Consider the following 16,090-nt stretch of genomic DNA (forward strand, 5'->3'; position numbering starts at 1 on the left):
CAATGCAGGCACAAGAAGAACAACTCTCTACACTGAATCTACTATGAACTATTGTGTTGTTTTGTCGGCCAACAGGGGGCGCCGTCACACACACAGAAACACACAAAACTCAAACACAACATTTAAAAACCAGCTGCCGGGTGCCCGTATAGCTCAACGCGTTGAGCAGGCGACCCATGTACAGGGCTGGTCCCCGATGCAGCTGGCCTGGGTTCGATTCCCGCTCGCGGCCCTTTGCTGCATGTCTTCCCCTGACTCTTCTCCCATTTCCTGTCTCTCTCTCACTGCACCTGTCCAATAAAGCCGATAAAAAAGGCCAAAAAAAAACTTAAAAAAAAAAAAAAAAAACTAAAACCAGCTGCCATCTATTAGTGCCCATCTTCAATCTCTCTCTCGGTCTTTTTGTCTGTTTTTGCAGCTGTTTCTCATCCATTTTTGCTCAGCTTACATCTTTTTTTAGGCTTTTTGTGCATATTTGTCTTAATTTTGCATATTTTTAAGTCTTGTTGTGTGTCTTTGTGTTAATTTGGCCTCTATTTTCCATCATCTTGCATCTTTTTCGGGTCTTTTTGTGCGTCCTTGCGTTAAACTCGCATCTTTTTCTAGTTTTTTTGTGTGTCTGCAGTGATTTTGCATGTATTTAAGGTAATTTTGCATATTTTTTTATTGGTCTACACCTTTTTTACATTTTTTGTGTCTTTGCAGCAGTTTTACATCCTTTTATATTGCTGTTTTTTTTAACCTTTTTTCCCACCAGCCTGCATCTCTTTTAGGTCTTTTTGTGTGTCTGCAGTCGTTTTGCCTGCGTTTGTGTTCATTTTGCATCTTTTATCAGTGGGTTGCATCTTTTCCTGGTATTTTTGTGTGTCTTTGCAGCTGTTTAACATTTATTTTAGTTCATTTTACATTTCTTTTAGTCAGGTTCATTCTCTTGTCTGGCCATTTGTGATCGTCTAGTTGTGTTCATTTTGTATCTTGTCTTTTTGTGTGTTATTGTAGTCGCTTTGTGTGTGTTTAAGTTAATTTAGGATCTTTTTAAAATTTGTTTTAGATGTCTTTGTGTTTTTGCAGCTGTTAAACATGTATTTCTGTTCATTTTGCAGGTTTTTTAGTCAGGTTTATTCTTTTTCTGGTCATTTTGCAATCGCTGATTGTCTATTTGTGTTCATTTTGTATCCTTCTTGTCTTTGTGTGTCTTTGGGTTAGGGACGTGTCGCATGCATTTTGTATCTCTTTTTCATTGCCTTACATGTATTTTTGGTCTTCTTGTGAGTTTTTGCAGCTGTTTAACATCTGTTTATGTTGATTTTTTACCCTTTTTTCACCAGCTTGCATCTCTTTCAGGTCTTTTTGTGTGTCTTTGCAGACGCGTTGCATGTGTTTGTGTTCATTTTGCGTCTCTTTTTCATTGTCTTGCATGTATTTTTGGTCTTTTTGTACAGTTTTGCAGCTGTTTAACATCTTTTTGAGAACCAAAAAGTCACCAACCTGCTCACATTTTAATCTTCTATCATTTCAGGGAGACTTGGGAAGTACAATTGTGTTGTTTTGTCGGCCAACAGGGGGCACTGTCACACACACAGCCGGCCTTTTATCAGTGAATAATCAGCTAGAGAGCTCGACACAACCCAAACACATCTCAAAATCAGCTACATACAAATAAAATTAGACCGGAGCCGAGCCTGCAGCCTTTTCCCGACTCACAATCGTGTTAATTTACTCACTAATTAGCCGCTAATGATGCACTAATTGTCTAATTATCATTAATGATTCACTCCCTGATTCCATCGTAGCTTCGAAACACAGCAGAGAGCTCAGAGGAGGAAGTTTGGAGGCTTCGATGGACACAGCTAGTGTAAAAGAAGAGTTTATTTTGTTGAGCAGAAACACAACTGAGAGCTGGTTTACTGTTAGAATTCCTTCGTTTTTATTCTCTGATTCACAAAACCCCTTTAAACTTCTTTTAACATCTACGTTGTTGTAATTTTGCCGTGCTGTTTTTGTGAGGTTTCCGGCTTATAAAAGACCAGAAAATAACCACAAACTAATGTGTTTTCAGTTTTTGTGGTTGTTTTCTTGATGCCTTTGTGTCTCTTTGCTGTTGTTCAGTCCGTGTTTGTGTCAGTTTTGCATCTGTTTGAGTCAAAATCAATCATTTTTCAGGTCTTTTTGTGTCTTTGTAGCTGTTTTACAATCATTTGTGTTCACTTTGTGACTAATCTGTCGGCTTGCATCTCTTTCAGGTCCTCTTGTGTGTGCATCTTTTTTTTTCCATCAGATTGCATCGCTTTCTAGTCTTTTTGTGCATCTTTGTGTTAATTTTGAATCTTTTTCTAGCATTTTTGTGTTAATTTTGCATCTTTTTCTGGTCTTGTGTGTCATTGCAGCTGTTTATCTATTCTAATACATGTTGCATCTCTTTTAGTCAGGTTCATTCCCTCGTGTGGTAATTTATGATCGTTTGTGTTCATTTTGTATCTTTCTTGTGTGACTCTGCAGTCGTTTGCATGTGTTTGTGTTTATTTCACATGTTTTTTTTCACCAGCTTATATCTTTCAGGTCGTTTTGTGTGTCTTTCCAGTTGTTTTCCATGTGTTTGAGTTCATTTTGCATCTTTTTTTCATTGGTTTACACCTTTTTCTATATTTTTGTGTGCCTTTGGAGTCATTGAGTGTCTATTTCTGTTCATTTTTCATGTTTTTTACTCAGGTTTATTCATTTTCTGGTCATTTTGCAATTACTGATGGTCTATTTGTATTTTAGCTCTTTTAGTGTGTCTTTGCAGTCGTTGTGAATGTGTTTGTGTGTATTTTGCGTGTCTTTTCATTGCTGTAATAAGCCTACAAAAGACACTAATTTATCAATTCTAATGTAAAACAGCCCTTTTTCTTTTAAAAACTTTGGCTGTAATGACTTTACTGAATGATTTTATCATTTCTTAAGTGAGAAACTGCGGATTAAATACTGACAATTTGTCAACTTTTGGCACATAATGCTGTCATAGTTGTATGTATACACAAAGACTGTTGATAAAAGGGACATATGTAACTTCAGTAAACAAGAATAAAGTAAGTCTGTAAAGTAATGAGCATTTAAGTCAGATAATCCAGTTTAAAAGCAGAATATTTGTTGTGATTTGGGCTGAAAATACTGTAAACTCCTTATAAATATGAACTTCACTGGAAAAATGCTCCTCTCAAAACAAGAAAAAAAACTTATTTCAGGGAATTTTTACCTTGAAATAAGTGAAAAAATCTGCCAATAGAACAAGTGAAAATGTCTTGGTAAGATTTCTTGAAATAAGATGTGATATTTAGAATCCTGAGATCTTAAAATTAGCTGAGAAAACTTATTTTAAGCTCTATTTTACCAGGATTGTCAAGCTTAGGTGTCTTAAAATAAGCCAGACATGCTAAAAAAAAATAGCAGTTTTTCACTCAAAAATAGATTTTTGCTTTCATGTAACCTCCTAATTTGAGATGTATTAACCCTCCTGTTGTCTTCATTTACAGGCACCAAAAAATATTGTTTACTTGTCTGAAATAAATCCAAAAAATCAGCAAAAAACCCCCCCAAATTTCTGAAAATTGGCAAAACCTTGAGGAAGAAAATTCCAATAATTCCTTAAAAGATTTCCTTAAAAGTTTTATTTTTTAAAAAAAGTTTTTAAAGAAAATTCTTGTAAATATTTTCAAAAAATGAGTAAAAATATCTAAAGTGATTCCATATATATCAGTAAAACTTCTAATGTTTTCTTTAAGAACATTCACATAAAAATCAACCAAAATCCAGCAAAATTTGCTGGATTTTAGTTGATTTTTATGTGAATGTTCTGAAGAAACATTTTTAACATTTCTTTTTTTCCACCAAAAAAAAATTCAAAGATTTCCCAAAAATGTTGAAAATGTGGACATCAGAAGTTTCACTGTGGAAATCTATTTTTTCCCCACATTTTCAAACTTTAAAACGGGTCAATTTGACCTGCAGGACGACACGAGGGTTAAACTTATTTTGAGTTTTCTTGTAAAATTCATCTCAAAATCAGATAATTTCAAGATTGTTTGACTTCACAAGATATTTAAGATGCATTGTCTTAAAATAGTCCCTCCATCTGCTGAAATGTCTCTTGTTAAGAGAATTTATCTTAAATCAAGTGAGATGAGACATTTTGACTAAAAATAAGACAAACAGACTTGGTAAGATTTAGAGTTTTTGCAGTGTTCCTGTTCAAACTGACCTCATATCCTGTGAATCTGAACCTGGACGTGGACTCCTGAGTGACTTCCTCCTCCGTCGTCTTCATCAGCTCGGTGCCGATAGAAAACCTCCGACCCTGCAGACGAACAGAATCAGCGACAGGAACCATCGATTGGTCTGGTTATTGATCTCCGACTGATTCTCACCATGTAGTTTTCCAGGTTTCTTCCCTGGAAGCTGATGGGAATCTCAAAGCCGACCGGGATCAGCAGCGGCTCCGGAGACTCGAACTGTGGACAACTTTCAGGCTTCAATCACAAAAAAAACAGAGTCCAGAAACCACTTTAACACACGATCAACCTTCAAAACATCAAATACGGACTGACGGAGAACAAAAGGCTACAGATTGCTTCCTAAACCTTCTACCTGCTGAGGTTTGACGATGTGATTTCCACCAACGGAGTCGTCGCTGTCGCTGCAGCTGTGACTCTCGGTGTTCCACTGACATCCCCACTGGCTGGTCACACAGGAGATGCACCTGCAGCACAACAGGTGTGAGTCCAGCTGTTTGTATGTCATTCTACTGGATACACTAAGCAGGTATAACACTATGACCACCTGTCTGATACTGTGTTGGTCCCTGACCCGTCTAATGGACTCCACTGGACCCCTGAAGGTGTGCTGGGCATTAAGATGTCAGCAGTAGATCCTTTAAATCTTGGAACTTTCAATGTGGAGCCTCCATGGATCGGACTTGTTGGTCCAGCACTTCCCACAGATGCTGATTTTGCATCTTTTTCTAGTATATTTGTGTGTCTTTGCAGTCATGTTGTATGCGTTTGAGCTAATTTTGCATCTTTTTATCATTGGTTTACACCTTTTTAAGATTTTTTGGTGTCTTTGCAGCAGTTTTTCATCTATTTATGTTGATTTTTTTAGCTTATTTTCATCAGCTTGCATCTCTTTCAGGTCGTTTTGCTTGCATTTGTGTTAAGTTTGCATCTTTTATCATTGGGTTGCATCTTTTCCTGGTCTTTCTGTGTGTCTTTGCAGCTGTTTAACATCTATTTTAGTTGATTTTGCATCTCTTTTAGTCAGGTTCATTCTCTATTCTTTGGTCATTTGTGATCGTCTAGTTATGTTCGTCTTGTCTTTTTGACACATTAAGCAACAGTAGCTGGTCTGTTGGATCGATCTCATTGGCCAGCCTTCCTCCCCACAGTGCATCAGTGAGTCTTGGCTGAACATGACCCTGTTGCTGGTTCACCACTGTTCCTTCCTTGGACCACTTTTGATAGATCCTGACCACAGCAGACCAGGAACACCCCACAAGAGCTGCAGTTTAGAGATGCTCTGACCCAGTCGTCTTGTCAAACTGGTTCAAATGCTTACTTTTGCCCATTTTTCCTGCTTCTAACATCAACTTTGAGGACAAAATGTTACTTGCTGCCTAATATGTCCAACCCACTAAAAGGAGCTACGATGGAGACATGATCAGTGTTATTCTCTTCACCTGTCAGTGGTCAGAATGTTGTACCTGATCCGTGTGTGTTTGTTGTTGTGTATCTTACGGTGTGTTCTGGTTCTTCCTGACTGTAGCAGCACAGTTGTAGAAGTGATATTTTCCAGACGTTACCTCGATCACGTTGTTCACCAGAACCTGAACTGGAACCGACACATAATCTGAAAAAACAAACCCAAAGAGAGACGCTGGTTAACAAAAACACAATAAAACTGACATTTTCAACCTGCAGTGAGGAACTTTTGTCTAAAAGAACAAATACTGTTTTCAGTAATATGTATATGCAGGATTACATAGAGAGGCAAAAGTTGAATTTAATTGATATTTGTTGGCCGAATATTAGTAGATTTTGTGATTTTGCAAATTTAAACACCAGTTAATGTGGTACTACTGCATTTTTTACTATTATAGGCAACTTATTTAGTCTAATACCAGTGGATCAGTTTTCTGTTTTCTGCAGGAACCTCCTGAACTTGTTTCCGGATTTTTCCTCCCAAAAAAATGAAAAAAACAAAAAACAAAAACAAACCCAAATAGACGTGGAATCAACATGTACAACGTTTTTCTAAGTGTCCACAGACGTTTACACGGACTGTACATGCTATGAAGTTTGAACTACTTAGATTTAGAATTTGATTTCTCATTCTTGGTGTAAACACTGCCTGCAGTTCAATCAAATCCAGCCAAAAATTCTCAAGATTTTTTGTCACGCGACTGTCGACCCCACAATAATTTCACGTTTTGTCCATAAAGTGCAGAATTTTTAGTTTTATACAAAATGTGGTTGAAGCAAACAACTTATTTTTGGTGAATTTTTAAAAATGAGACGTGTAAAATAAAGCAATTTTGATCAAAATCAGGATTTTAAGCTTAGATTTGGACAATTTTCCCAACTGAACGGCAAATCACAGATGAGTAGTTCAAGAACCGCTGGAAAATTCAACATCTACTGATTTTTTATGTTTTTACAGTTTCTGTCTCTGATTTAAAAAAAAAAAGGTTTTTTTTGGCGATTTATTAATCAACTAATTCACTGATTGTTCTCAACTATGAAATTAATCATCAAAACTTTGCTAATCAATGAACCATTTTGAGTATTTTTTTAATTAAAAAAGTCCAAATTTCCTGATTCCAGCTCCTTAAATGTGAATATCGTTCTGTTTCTCTGATATTAAACTGAGAATGAAAGTTTTTACCAATAATATGACTTCTATGCCAATAGGTTTGGTGGTAAGAAGGCAAGAAATAGTTAAAAATAGAAAACCAACAATGGAATAATAAAAAAAAAAAAAAAAAAAAGCTCCAGAAACCAACAGTCGCATCTTCGAACAAGTTATCTTTTACATCCACAAAGGCAGAGACTGAAGAAGCTATAAATTCTGCCTGTCAGACAGAACTCAGGGAACCAGCAGTCCACATATTCCTAAACCTGGTTGTTTCTGGACTCACCTTGCTGATCAGGCGTCGCTGGGATCTGCACCGGGTCGGGCAGCGAACACGTGACCTCGACCCGACCGTCGTCCACCGTCACGACTCCTCCGGTCCGAAAAGAACCGAAGACACACTGGATGTTGTCGGTCGGCCTCAGTCTGGGCAGAGTCGGGATGCTGATGTCGACCTGCAGGTGGAAGGAAAATAAAAACATGTGGAGTCATTATTCTTCACCTCGACTGGCTGCAGAGAAACCAGACGAGCTGCTGGAGACAGAAAGAGTGTTTAAGTAACGGAATAAACAAAAAATAATGACTATGTTCATAAATTATCCAATAATGTTAATTTATGAACCAACAGAGCAGCAGTTTTAGACATTATCAGTTTTATACATTATCCAGCTTCGCTGTTAAACCTCTGAAAGATTCCCCGTTGGGCTCGTAAGTCATGCGAAATTTAAGAAATCGCCAAAATTACCTGATTTGTCAGAATCAGAAAAGGGAAAATACAAAAAATTGGCAGATTTTGAAGCTTCCAGTAGTCCTTGAACTACTCGTTTATATTGTGTCATTCAGTCAGGAAAATTAGCCAAATCTCAGTCTAAAATTGTGATATTTTATCAAAATTAATTTAATCTAAATGTTGTTTTTTTTTTTAATAAAATCACATCTAAATTGAAATCATAGCAGCTCACCTCAAACACAAACTGCACGATGTAAACATTTATAGAGTACAGCAATAAAACATTCTTATTAAAACCCCAAAACAGACACTCTAGTTTTACAATCTGTCCCCTCACCGTTATTTTCGACCATCTTTTGTTTTTAGAGTATTTTTTATTGTGTCCTATTGTTATTGCACATTGTGAAACAGTCATTTTACTTTATATTTTACTACAGAAACTGTACGAAAATGTGAAAAATAAACTCTTGAACCACATCTGATGCATCTTCGGCTTTCATGAACCACAGAACTGTGCTGGAACGTGTAGTATTTCATTTTCATGTGCAGTATTTCATTTCTTTGGTGCAATATTGTGGTGAATTTGCTAGAATATCAGGATTTTTGTCTTAAACTTGGTGAATTTTTACAGCTAATCATCGCATCACAGATGAGTAGTTCAAAGACTGTTGGAAAACTGAGAATTTGACAACTATTTCTGTTTATACAGTTTCTGTCTCTGAGGAATGATGTATTTTTGGTGATTTAATGTTCGATTAATCAACTAATTAATTGCATCTAGTCTACATTTTCTTAATTGTGAATATTTTCAGTTTCTTTCCTCCTCAATGACAGTAAACTAAATATATTATAGAGACATTTGTCATCTTGGACTTCGGGAAAATCTGACTTTTTTTGTTATTTTCTGACATTTTATTGACTAAACAACTCTTGCAGAGGATAGACGTTTTTTTAATTACAGTTGTGGAGTCAAACCAGGAAAGTCGACATCTGAACCATCTTTTAATTTTATAAACCAGAGAACAGTGCTGGAACGTGTAAAATATATAATTTTAATGTGCAATATTTCATTTTGTTTGATGCACTAGCCAATTTGATAGGCAAATTTGATGGAATATCACACTTTTCAGCTTAAATCTGGTTAATTTTTATGGCTGAACATCACATCTCAGATGAGTAGTTCAAGGACTGTTGGACAGTTGAAAATTTCTAGATTTTTTTTCAGTTTTTACAGTTTCTACCTCTGATGAATGTTGTATTTTTTGTGATTTAATATTCGATTAATCAATTAACTCATCTGCAACTAGTCAATATTCTCTAATTCTACTGTCTTAACTGTGAATATTTTCAGATTTTTTGCTCCTCAATGACAATAAACTGAATATATTTGAGTCGTGGACAAAACAAGACATTTGTCATCTTGGACTTTGGCAAAAATCAACCTTTTTTGGGGTCATTTTTTGACATTTTATCAACCAAACAACCAATCAATTAATCAGCAATGAGAAAAATTCAGGTGTCAGAGTATATGGATGCTTCAAGAGAAGAAACATTTTGATTCTATGTTTTGTTTCTGTTGTTTTCCTGCATAAAAAACATCAAATTTGTGTCTCTGTTCATGTAGTTTGGCAATACATCTTAAGTTTTAATAAAGAAGCTGAGATTTATGAGTGTTAGTTTTGGAGAATCAGTCAGATTTTCAGTGTGACCTTGATAAATAGTGGATTTGTCTGAGCGTGTGCTGCAGTAATAATTACTATTCACTGTGCTGCTCAAACATCAGCTCCTCATTACTCCTCGCTGACCTCAACCGCTTTAATTCTGCTGCTCAAGTTTTAATTTCAAACTTTTTGATCTCAGCTAGCTCTCGGGCCGCCGAATGAATCCACCTGAGACTTTCTCTTCCTTTTAACTATGTAAATCTGCAGGAGGAAGAGTCTTTTTTTTTATCCTTTTAAAGCTAAAATCCAATAACCTTATCAGATTAAAATAACAAACTAGAGGCTGAAACGGAGACGAAGGTTCCAAACCCCCTAATTAGGATGCAACAGATTCACTGCTGTTTGTTCTGAGGGTCAAACTTACAGAGTTTTTGGCTTTTCTCACCAGAAAAAAAAACTAACATCATCTCACAGGATTCACAGGTAATCACATCTAAATTAAAGACTGAATACTGTTTTTCACAAAGTTCAGCATCTCTATCTGAAGAACAGAATGATTTATACCAGAAAAAGGCAGAGATATAGACTCGAAACTGCAAAAGTGATTTAAAGACTTAACATTTAGAAGAAAAAAACAGCCAGATCTCTTATTTTAAGGTATTTCTGGACGGTAAAAGCAGGTTTCCTACTATTTATATAAAGTATTGTCCCCCTTTCTTAGCAGAAACAACCAGAATGCATCAACTCTGTTAAACATCTGAACCACAAAACCTGCCACCAACTTTGAAATTAATGCTATCTTTTTAAAAATACACAATTGATCTGCTAGAAACTGTATAAATAGAACATAATATACAGATTTTTTCAACTTTCAACAGTCTTAGTCGCATTTCATGTGCACTTATGTCGGGAAAATGAACCAAATCTGAGCTTAAAATTGTGATATTTCCTAAAACTTTACTTCATTCTACATGTGTCATCCAAAAAACTACCAAAAAATAATTAGTTTGCACCAGATTCTGTAAAAAACTAAAAAAATTATGCACAAAAAAACAAACTAAGTAAGTAAAATAATTGGTTGAACTGCAGGCAGTGTATCTACAGAGTGGACAAGAAACAAGTATTAAAACAAATTAAAGCAACTGGGAGGAAAAACCAACCTACTGGATGAATAAAATAAATGCAGCATGGCTCAGAAACAGTGAACAGAGGAGGAGTTGTTGGAGATACATTCAGCATGGTGAAACATCTTTCTACAGACGATGAACAGAGTAGAAAGAAAAACGCCTGGTTTGTAGAGCTATCGTTTTTCTTCTTTGTGATTTATGGATTTATAACTGCACCATTCTGCACAGAAGATATTTCTGAGTTGTTTCTACTTCTAGTCATGGTTGCTCTGCTTCAATAGAGGTGCAGGACTTTAGACTGTTGTGAAAAATGAAGAAAAATGTGACAGAAACTAAAAACAGAAAGAAACTGACACTTAATATTGACTGTTATAGAGCTATCCCCTCTCTTGTTTCTTTAAATAACTTTAAATTTAATGTAAATGATAAATACTACAGACATTTATATGCATAATAAATGTAAACCTACTAAATATTACTGTAGATTACATCATTTGTTTACTACTGAGGGTCTCATGGTGCAAACTGTAAACATGACATAAAAAAAGTAATTTAACCTTTCAAGTGTTCTATGTATGAACTAAAACCAACATCCTCGCTTATTTTTCCTGTTGTTCTACATCCAGCCTGCGACTCGTTTGCAGTATAAAGACGTCACACTTCCCTGATTGGAACAAATGTCTCCAGTGAACACAATCAAGGCGGCAATTACTTTCCCTCCCAAACATACTCAACACGACAAGCCAGACGAATATAAACAGAATCAATAATTGTGTACGTTTGTGCTTCGCAGCGCAGCACTCATATTAAACATTCAGCCTGAAAACTAAGTGAAAGAAAATCATCAGACTGTGTAGCTGAGCCAAAACTGAGAGACTTTAACCGTGAACTGTATTTAAAAGTTGTGAATTGGACTTTACTGTAGGCATGTGATAACTTTATGGCCACTAGGGGGCAGCGTTAAAGAGCAACATCACCGTTTACTACTCGTGTTTGTTGTTCATTAGTCCTTTAACTGCTGGATTTCAGAGAACTTATTTTATGATGGTTTTCCCATTTCCCATTAGTAACGTCAAGTTAAATCAAACTTTGTGTCAATGTTGTAAATTGGATTTTTATGGACCACAAACAATAAAAAACAAAACATTTGCCACAGTTTTGGAATATAGTGCTTTTTAAATGCTGTTTGACCTGAAGATTTTCTCAAGGACAATGTCTAACTTTATACTTTGCTTCAACAGAACTAGCTAGACTTGAAAGTAATGCTTTAAAAATTCTTTTTTAAAAAATCATTAAAATTACACCATTTTCTGTCGGAAAACTGAAGGAAATCTGACCTTAAAACTGCAACATTTCATTAAAACCAATTTAAATGTCTGATTTTTTTTAAAAAGTCAAAAATAAACCATTTGCTTTAATCTGATTATGTAAAAAAAAACTAAAAATTTTGTGGCTATCTCTGCAAATGAAAAACTATGACTGACACATCTGCTACCAACAGTAGCCTGGCAATAATTCAGGATTTTTTTGGGTGAACTGCAGGCAGTGTTTACACAGAGCAGAGAGGAGGCAAATTAAAAATGCAGAAAGTAAAATATCTATCGTATGTAGAGTCACCATTCATGTTAGTTGCTAATTGCTATAAAGGACATGAATTTGCACTTGAACTTAGTTCAGAGGGTTAAAACACAGCGCCCCACTCAAGATAAAACTTTAAAATTAGATAAAAATGAAGGCGCTACCTTTAGGACTTTAATGCAAAATATGTGCAATTCATACAAGCTGACAGTGAGGAAAAATGTGGGTTAAATGCACACATGCTAAAGGTTTGGGCTAACTGCTAACAATGCTAAATTGGACATGAGCTCTTTGAACTCCTTTCTGTGTTCTACTTTGTTCCGTTTCCAAAGAGGTGCAGGAAATAATAATGCAGTGACAAATGAGCCCAGAGTGAGGAAAAATGTGGGTTAAATGCACATGAGCTAAAGGTTTGGGCTAACTGCTAACATTGCTAAAAAAGGACATTAACTGACACCAGTCGGTCACAACAGAACTCCTTTCTACCTTGTTCTGTTTCCATAGAAGTGCAGGACTTTATATTGTAGTGAAAAATGAGTCGACAATGAAAAAAAATGTTCCAGGAGCAAAAAAGCAACTATTTGGGGTTCAGAGGGTTAAAACACATCGCCCCACCACAATGCAAAACCTTGAAATTAGATAGAAACAAAGGCACTACCTTCAAGGTTAAATGCACATGAGCTAAAGGTTTGAGCTAACTGCTAATTATGCAAAAATGAGATAATAATTAGCACCGGTCTGTCACAACAGAACTCCTTTCTACTTTGTTCTGTTTCCATAGCGGTGCAAGAAATAACGCAGTGAAAAATTAGCCCACAGTGAATAAAAAATGTAGGTTAAATGCACATGAGCTAAAGGTTTGGACTAACTGCTGTAGCTAGCCCAAGACAATAGCTTGGGAGCTAACTGCTAACATTGCTAAAAATGGACATTAATTGGCACCAGTTGGTCACAACAGAACTCTTTTCTACTTAGTTCTGTTTCCATAGAGGGGCAAGACTTCATACTGTGGTGAAAAATGAGTTGACAGTGAAAAAAAAAAAAACGTGTTAAAAGCACATGTGCTAAAGGTTTGTGCTAACTGCTCTAACTAGCCCAAGATAGTAGCTGGGGAGATAACTGCTAACATTGCTAAAAACGATATTAACTGGCACAAGTCAGTCAAAAACAGAAGTCCTTTCTACCTTGTTCTGTTTCCACGGAGGTGCAAGAAATAATAATGCAGCGGAAAATTACACCACAGTGAGTAAAAATGTGGGTTAAAGGTTGTGCTAAAGGTTTGGGCTAACTACTGTATCTAGCCCAAGATAGCAGCTTATCAGCTAACTGCTAACAATGCTAAAGAAGGGCATGAGCTTGCACCAGTTGGCCACAACAGCTCTCTAAACTCCTTTCTGCTTTCTTTATTTTCTATTTTCTCCTTTGTCCTGTTTCCATAGAGGTGTAAGAATTAAAATTGCAGTGAAAAATGACAGCGGCAGCGAGTAAAAATGCGAAAAAAACGCCCAGAAACTGCTCAGAGTTCAGCAGGTTCAACCAAACAGAAAACTTTTTCTTCCTTTACAGTCACACTTTAATAAAAGGATAAATTTGCATATTGTTTATTATAACCTGACCTGATTGCATCCTCACGCAGCCATAATGTTGTTTTGCCGCCTCGTCACGTCTAATGAGGACGACTGCGTTGCTAAAATCAACAATCACTGAATCTACATACACATTCCTGTCCTCAGAGCCGCCGTCGGTTCCGATTTATTCAGACTTCTGGCTGTGGAATCTCTTTTAAAGCAACAGTTCCAGTCGAACCACGTAATGAGAACGGTCTTATTTAGCTCGGCTGATGGATAAAACGGGTAAAGTGGGAGAGCCTGAGTGGAAGTCGTGGACGTGATAGAGGACGGAGAGTCTTTCTGGCAGCTCTTTGATCAGTTCCTCATTAATGCAGACAGTTGATCAGTCAGGTTCAGATCTGCAGCAGCTTCTTCCTGTCCGCCCTGTAAAATGGCTGCCGCAGCGTTCTGATTCAGAATCTTAGTGTTACATAAATTAGTTTAACTCAGTTTTATTTTAACGCTGCAGGCTGGGATCGTTTGTATCTCACATATATTATTGGATTAGAAGAGTTTTATTCTGCTTTTCAGAGGCAGACGGATGTTTAAACTGATCACAGAAACTTTTTCGGTTACCCTGAAGGTCGACGTTTGACTTTAAGAGGACTTGAAACTTTATAGATCTCAACTGACGTGAAATTTTCATCCACTTTGAGTGAAAAACAGCCTGAAGTAACCAGATGAATATACAAACTACATGTAGTGTGTAGAAATTCACAGTTTTCTTGGGGGAAGATCCACAAATACACCAGTTGGGTTTGGACTCCAGGTTTAGGTGTGATGTCTGGAGGTTGGCAGCATGATGACGAAGTAAACAGACTATATATATATATATATATATATATATATATATATATATATATATATATATATATATATATATATATATATATATATATATATATATATATATATATATACACACAGTCAGGTCCATAAATATTTAGACTTTGACACAGTTTTCAGCATTTGGGCTCTGTACACCACCACAGCAGATTTGAAATTAAACAGTATATAATTTCACCTATGATGGATCCTCATCCTTCACTAAAAAGCTTTTGAAACATCCTTAACTCTCGTGTCGTTCTGCGGGTCAAATTAACCCGTTTTAAAGTTTGAAAATGTGGAAAAAAGAGAAAAAAATTTCACAGTGAAACTTCTGATGTCCACATTTTCAACATTTCTGGGAAATCTTTGAACATTTTTTTTGTGGAAAAAAGAAATGTTAAAAATGTTTCTTAAGAATATTCACATAAAAATCAACCAAAATCCAGAGAAATTCGCTGGATTTTGGGTGATTGTATTGACAAGAAAATTCTTGTAAATATTTTCAAAAAATGACTAAAAATCTTCCAAAAAAATCCTAAAAATATCTAAAGTGATTCCATATATATCAGTCAAACTTCTAATATTTTCTTTAAGAACGTTCACATAAAAATCATGAGATTTTTATGTGAATGTGCTTAAGAAACTTTTTTAACATTTTTTTCCCACCAAAAAATGTTCACAGATTTCCCAAAAATGTTGAAAATGTGGACATCAGAAGTTTCACTGTGAAAGTATTTTTTCTTTGCACATTTTCAAACTTTAAAACGGATTAACTTTGACCCGCAGCACGACACGAGGGTTAAACTTATTTTGAGTTTTCTTGTAAAATTAAACTCAAAATAGGATAATTTCAAGATTGTTTGGCTTAACAAGATATTTAAGATGCATTGTCTTAAAACAAGTCCCTCCATCTGCTGAAATGTCTCTTGTTCAGTGAATTTATCTTAAATGAAGTGGGATGAAACATTTTGACTAAAAATAAGACAAATAGACTTGGTAAGATTTAGAGTTTTTGTAGTGCAGACGCACAAAACGCCGGAGCTGTGTTTCAGGTGTGGGTGGTTTAAACTAAGCAGAGCTCAGCAGGAAGTGAACCCAGCTGAGGGAGGACCCTCCTACCTGCTGGGTCTTTCTGCAGCTCAGGTTGGGAGGGCTGAAGGCCTGGATCTGGACACACTGCTGGTTGGGCGACCACAGCCAGGTGTTGTCCTCCAGCGAACGGCTGCAGTCCTGCTTCCTCGTACACCTGAGAGAGAAAATATCAAAGTTTACTCCAGATTCAGCCTCAGATTAAATATTTAGAGAAGTTCCACCGGATGAAAAAGTGAAAACAGAGTTTTCCTCACATGAATTTTATTAAATAACTTTGAAAGCGATGGAGATAGTGTTAGCTTTGTATAATTAAAATACACAAATGAGACGGCTGAGTTGACTGGCAGCTCCGGTCTCATATTACATTTCCCTGTCTGTCTTTTTAGCTTTTTGGTTACTTAGAAGGATCCATTATTTATTTTTTTTTTTATGTTCACAAGCTTTTTAAGCCCTAAAATCCGATCACTCCACAAAGTCACACGGCTAAGGTTAAAGGCATGCTGCATTTAAATTTTAAAAATCACCAAAATGACACCATTAATCAGTGAGAATCTTTGGATTTTCAACTTTTCAGCTGTCCTT

General features: G+C 36.1%; 1 protein-coding gene across 3 annotated transcripts in view; it reads right to left on the minus strand.

The window, feature by feature from the left end:
- Positions 1–16,090, minus strand: part of LOC111581796 (plexin-B2-like) — a 272,748-nt gene that overhangs the window by 63,100 nt on the left and 193,558 nt on the right. For all 3 annotated transcript variants that reach the window (XM_055006285.1, XM_055006284.1, XM_055006283.1), the window contains 6 exons: positions 15,536–15,662; positions 7,169–7,337; positions 5,769–5,880; positions 4,624–4,735; positions 4,404–4,505; positions 4,238–4,333 (listed from right to left, as the gene is read on the minus strand). In XM_055006285.1, the coding sequence (XP_054862260.1) occupies positions 4,238–4,333; positions 4,404–4,505; positions 4,624–4,735; positions 5,769–5,880; positions 7,169–7,337; positions 15,536–15,662 (718 nt within the window). The remainder of the gene's footprint in view (positions 1–4,237; positions 4,334–4,403; positions 4,506–4,623; positions 4,736–5,768; positions 5,881–7,168; positions 7,338–15,535; positions 15,663–16,090) is intronic.

Source organism: Amphiprion ocellaris, chromosome 21 (genome assembly GCF_022539595.1).
Source record: "Amphiprion ocellaris isolate individual 3 ecotype Okinawa chromosome 21, ASM2253959v1, whole genome shotgun sequence".
In the NCBI taxonomy this organism is placed as follows: domain Eukaryota; kingdom Metazoa; phylum Chordata; class Actinopteri; family Pomacentridae; genus Amphiprion; species Amphiprion ocellaris.